At 39.3% G+C, this 6000-nt stretch overlaps 1 protein-coding gene across 1 annotated transcript in view; it reads left to right on the top strand.

The window, feature by feature from the left end:
* TBCD (tubulin folding cofactor D) overlaps positions 1–6000 on the top strand; it is a 219281-nt gene that overhangs the window by 136167 nt on the left and 77114 nt on the right. The window contains 3 exon segments of the mRNA XM_006028735.3: positions 2569–2649; positions 4078–4151; positions 4978–5095. Coding sequence (XP_006028797.3) covers positions 2569–2649; positions 4078–4151; positions 4978–5095 — 273 coding nt within the window.

The raw sequence follows: 6000 nt of genomic DNA, 5'->3' as shown, positions 1-6000 counted from the left end.
TTTCCCTGATAATTTTAAAAGGCATTTCATTTAGTTATTAAATTATGATTCCTTGCAACCATTTTCACTTTCTAATTAAGCTTCTCTTCCTGAGGTGTGTGTCATCCCATACCTTAAAATCAGGGGTTTTCAACCTTTTTTGGTTGGTGTACCCCCGGCGGCCAGTCCAGAAGCAAGAGTCTGACTGGTCAACAAGTGGTGGGAAGGGGTCCCTCATTGTGAAATCAGAAGTGCCCCTGGCGAAACCGGAAGTGCCTCCCGCTTCTCTCCTTTGCTTCCGTGAACCCTTGGGGGCTTCCCAAGTACCCCCAGGGGTATGCGTACCCTTGGTTGACAACCCCTGCCTTAAATTGATTTATTAAAATTTCACCACTCTGTTCTGTAAGTAAGAGCTGTAATTAATTGGGTCAATAATTCATTCCTTCCTGAAATTTTTGTGTGAGTGGCACTAATGCACAAGGGAATAGGTATATATTTAATTGTCTATACAAAAAATGCATAGTGTTATTTTATGGTTGCAGGAATGGACTTTTCTGACAGACATTTATATGACCTCACGACACATTTTTGTAGCTTAAAGCAACAACATGGAATGCATGCTCTATAGTTCTGACATGTAGAGTTCAGCCCTGGAAAAAGGGTCTATCTGATAAACCCTTATATCAATGTAGAGTCCCACTTTATTGCAAGGATTTTGTATAGGTGTGAAAGTTTGTTCAGGTAGATATCTTTGAGTAATCGAGGCTTTATTATAGGCTATGGACAGGGTTCAGTTCCAAATAGTTTGGGGCCGGAGCATACAAGCCTTACAGCCCCTAGGTAGGAAAGCACAACCTGTCCCAGGGGTACTAGGAGGGCTTGAGCTGTGGGGAAATGCCTTCCTTTCCCCAGCTTGCAGATCTCTGAGTTGACCCCTGTCTGCAAAGGGCATTTTCCCAGAGCTGGAACTACCCTCAGGAGCTTCAGGAGGGTTCCAACCACAATGCCTCTGCTTCCTGCCTCATCCACAGTTCCAGTTCTGTGCATAGCATAGGAGGCAGCCACTGCAGCTTGAACCCTCTTAGGGCTCCTCTTGTCAGTTCCAGCTAAGGGGAAGGGCCCCTGACCTCTTGCACAGACTAGGGTGACCCTGGCTTATGTAAAGAGTGGGAGACAGAGGCAGTGCAGCTTGATCTTTTCCAGGCAGAATGGGTTGAGCCATGTGAAAATGCTCCGGCCCTGTGCACAACTCCATGGAGAGCAGGTATGCCAGGGCAGGAATTGTCCCTAGGCCCAGAACAGTTCCAGGCTTGGGAGAATCCTTTGCTCCTTCTCACCCCACTTCTGATCACCCCGTCTTCCCAGTCAGCTGTTTGTCAGGGGCGGGGGCATTTTGCAATGGTTCAAACTGTCCCAGAGCCTACCACTGCTGTCACTTATTCCACTTGCTGAAGTGTAAAGTCAATCACTGAAAAGATAAGATACAGAACAGGTCAACTTGTCTCTGCATTCTTAATTTGCGGTTTAAATTCTGGCATCTCCTAACTCTTGAGTACTTGACTTTGTGACTTCAGTGTTCTTTTAATGTAGCTTGCTTATGTGTCATTTCCAACATTTGGAAAAAAAAAAAGAGCAAACTGAGGACAGAGAAGTTTGTGTGGTATCATAGTTACATTCACCTACCTCATCCTCAGACCTCTATCACTTGAGCTAATGGAGTTACTGGTAATAATAATAAGTTGTCATCCTCTGATCAGTGCTAGGAAGGGCTGAGACATGTCTTGTCAATGTTCTTTATATAGTTTTTGTATGCAGTTTACTATGCTATATGCTTCTGAGTGCACTTTCTTGAAATATACTATTAATGTTTAAATATATTAATCATTGGATTTGAACAATAAAAATGTATTGCCAGTTTATTTTTTTGAGCATTTATTAAATGTAATTCAATGTAAATGAAATATTTATTAATGTATTCAATATTGCCCTTCATGCAAGACCTCATTTTACATATGCAGTATAAATTCTTTTATAATAAAGGGCATAGTCCATCTGTCTGTGTCCGGAACACTCTTGGAGCACGCTGATTGGTGAGTGAAACAACCAATCAGAGTGCAGAGCACCTCCATGATGGTGAGGATGGAGCAGGATGCTGTTCTCGCCCGCCCCCATATTCCATTCCCACCATCATGGTGGTGCTCTGCCACCTCCAAGGAGCGGGGGCGAGGCTAGTGGTGCTGGAGGTGGTGGTGGTGCAGGGTGCTGGCAGAGGGGGATGGAGGGAATGGCAGGGCAAGCATTTCTTCCTGCTCCTGGGAGGCAGTGATGGCATGGGGTGGTGGGTGGCAGTGTTCCATGCCCCCCCACCCTGCCCTACCTATCATTCCTGATTGGGCAATTGGCTACTACCAATATAAATGTGTGTGTGTTGCAGAATATAGGATAGAACATTTTATACATCTCAGTACTTCACAAGAATTTTTGTTCCCTTAAAAAGTGGTGAGTTACAGTCATTAAGAAGTTTCTGCTGTAATCTATACATCCTTTATATTTTTGTATATATGCACAAACATGCTTTTTTGTTTTTAGTGTATACATTGCTGGTTTTCCTGAATATACACAACCGATGATTGATCACCTGGTTAACATGAAGATCAACCACTGGGATGGGTAGGTTCTGAAATTCTAATTGACGTCTTAAAGTTAAGTATTTTGCAAATCGTATTTTTCTGTGCTCTTTAGTTATCTGTCTTTAAAAGCAGAGGTAGCTTTTGTTTCTTTTCCCTTCAAAAGCAACTATGGGTCTTGATTGGGATTGGGTTCCATTGTATTAAGGATTCGAATAATTTATCAGCACTTCCTTTTTTTTTAACCAGCTTTTGGTAGTGGTTTCTTTTTTTTATGTATTTCTTTACAACATACATAAAATTTTAAGTGGAATTTTGGTTTTTGTTTGCCATGGAAGTTTGAGATGGCTGTTTTCTACAGAAAATTATTTTTTTAAAAAGAAATATGAATATTTTAGAATAGCTGTGATATCTGATTGAAGAAGACTGGACAAGAGTTGCTTACATCATCCATTTTTCCAGATCATATTATCCCTTAAAAAAGTTTATGAACTTATTTAGTTTAGTTTTTGCAATTTCTAAGCCTGGTTTTAGGAGATGAATAAAGCACTTTGTTTAATAAGGTGCATACTATATCTGAGGGTAAACAGCTTCACCATATAATTATCTTTAATTAAGTAGATTTCATACATGAAAATAAAAAGTATAGTTATATTTAGTGTTGCATGAAGATTAAAATGTGTACATATACCACAAATGTGATGATACAGTACTGTAAACTGTTATTATTCTTCATTACACAATGTCCCTGGCAGTGTATGAGATGAGCCCTCAGGTACTGTCATCCATATTTGTTATTTTTTCCCCTCTAATTCTCTGGCTATTATATCAGTAAATTTTATTCATGTAGCCAAAAGCTAACTGCAGATTATCTAGGTTTATAGTGATAACATGATATCTCATAATAGATGTGTCTTTATTCTTCATTTGGACAATAACTGAACATTGTAGCCATGTTTTTGTAGAATATCAGTGTAAATTTCAGTTGGACCTTAGAATGAACTATCCTGAAAAATGTCTTATTTTACTTGAATCTGACAACAGTACTCTCAAGATCCCTCCCTATAGCATGGAGGAATGAAGAAAAATATCTAAAGGAACCATCTGTCTCTCATGGGACTTATTACCTTGGTTACAGTTTTGTATAAATTTACATTGATTAAATAGTTGCTCATATTAATTAATGTCTCAGTCCTCCATTCAGTGATAGAAATTGATTTCTTTACTGGAAAAACTACATTTCAACATTCTCAGAAAAATAATCTTCAGATGTTGCTCTGGGCCTTAAAATTTGAATGGAGTATTCTGCATGATTATGTGGTGTCCAAGGGTCTGACTGTGCAGATATGAGGGCAACAGGGTCTTATAATTTGTAATTGCTTTCATTTTGAAGAAAGAATCTCACTCAGAAATGGGTGTATTTATTGATAAAGAGATAATGAACAAGAAAATATTTCTTCAACCTTCACAGGGTTATTCGAGAACTTTCAACTAAGGCTCTTCATAATCTTACTCCACAGGCCCCTGAATATATGGCACATGTGGGTGAGTATCAGTAAATTTATTTTATAGACTATCCCATATTAAATGCCTTTGTGTATGTAGTGAAAACGTATCAAGAAACAAGACTTGAACAAATATGCGACTTGAAGGGAGCGAAAGATTTTTCTCAACCATCTGAAAATGGTGCTGTCACTCTGATAGCATTACCAGATTTAATGGGTTTTATTAAATGATGCACAGAATTTTCAGTTTTTAAGACCAATCCAAAATGAAGTATTTGGTATTTAGAAGTACAATCTAGGGCAGGGGTGTTATACCCTGGGCTTTGGGCAAGATCTAGACCACAGTGGCCCTTCCTAGGTCAGATCTATGGAGCCAGCAGTGGATGCAGTGGAGCTGGGGGCAATGGCAGAGGTCAGCTGATTGTGATAGCATGGGTCTGGGGCTTCCTTGCTTCTGATGACCATTGCAGCTCAGGAACCCTGAATTCTTCAGCAGGCTGAGCCCCACTAGCTCCCACCACCCATCTTCTGCTGGCCCACTAGACTATTGGCAGACTGGGTAGAACAGTTTCATGGGCAGGATCTAGCCCACTGGCTGTACATTGGACATCCCTGGCCTAGGGAAACTGGAAAAGTAAACTGTAAAAAAAATCAAGAAGGAACAAAGTACTTTGAAAGCCAAGTATACCTTAATAGGCACATTTAAAATTATAGAGATTTATAGAAATCTTTCCAATGCGTCGTCTGAGTAGATGCAGTGAAATTGATAATACATATTTTAAATGTGGCAGAGCATTAAAGCAAACACTTGCTTATAATTTATCGGTATGTAACTATTGATTTTCTTTTAATTTCTTCTCTTGCAGTTTTGCCAAAATTGCTGCCATTAGCTGTGGGCAATGATTTACACAGTCGTCATGGGGCAATTCTTGCCTGTGCTGAGATCACCCATGCACTGTACAAACTAGCAGCAGAGAATAATAGGTATAAAGATAAGATTATCTCAACTGTAGTGTTTCTTTTAATATATAATCTATCAAAAGCCTTCCCAGTGTAATTATGGAAATCTCTATCACACGGAACTTGTTATTCATTGTAATTTTTGTTTTGGTTTTCATCAGTAATGTCAAGCCTTCACACTTCCCTGGTGAGGTTATACATTTCAAATCTAAACCCATGAATCATGAAAATGAGATCACCTATTGTCTAAGTCAGGCAAGAATACAAAAGACATTGTCCGAAGTATGGATTAACTTACAGAGTTTACCATATTGCTACTGACGGAAGCATCTTTCCTTTTTATCTTCCTTGTGAAAGAACTAACTCCTCACTTTACTTGTTAAATTGAACTGAACTAATAGGTATTTAATTTTGCCTATATATTCAGAGTAATTGTTATAAATTATTTGATACAGTAACCTAGTGTTACTTTCAGGGATGTATTTGATAGCTGTGTTGGTCTGAGACTAAAAGAAATGCAAAACTCTAGAACTCTTTGTTCAGAGATGATGCCTTTTATTAGACTAACTAAGAAATCACAAAACATATCTTTTTCTGCAAGCTTTCACCCATGCGCACCCTTCCTCAGACTCAGGGAAAATGAAAGATGGTAAAAGTCCCCATAGGTAGACAATAACCTTCATTTTTGCACAGAGGAAGTTGAAGGTGGAAGTCTGTTCCTCTAGGATAAGAGGGTGTTTGTAAGTTGCTCTTTGATGTGCAGATAAGGCAGGATTCCGTTCTTGGTGGTGTCAGATGGCAGAAAGGCAGGGAGGTGTAGAAATCTTTCTTGGTATTCAGCAATGATGTTTAAATCCAAAACCAGCTAAAATTCGGCATCTTCCATGTGTCAGGGATGTACTTGTTAGCTGTGTTGGTCTGAGACAACA

This window comes from Alligator sinensis, unplaced genomic scaffold, assembly GCF_000455745.1.
Source record: "Alligator sinensis unplaced genomic scaffold, ASM45574v1 scaffold694_1, whole genome shotgun sequence".
In the NCBI taxonomy this organism is placed as follows: Eukaryota; Metazoa; Chordata; order Crocodylia; family Alligatoridae; genus Alligator; species Alligator sinensis.
Note: the sequence above shows the minus strand (reverse complement) of the source record. Positions and strands in the feature narration are given on the sequence as shown.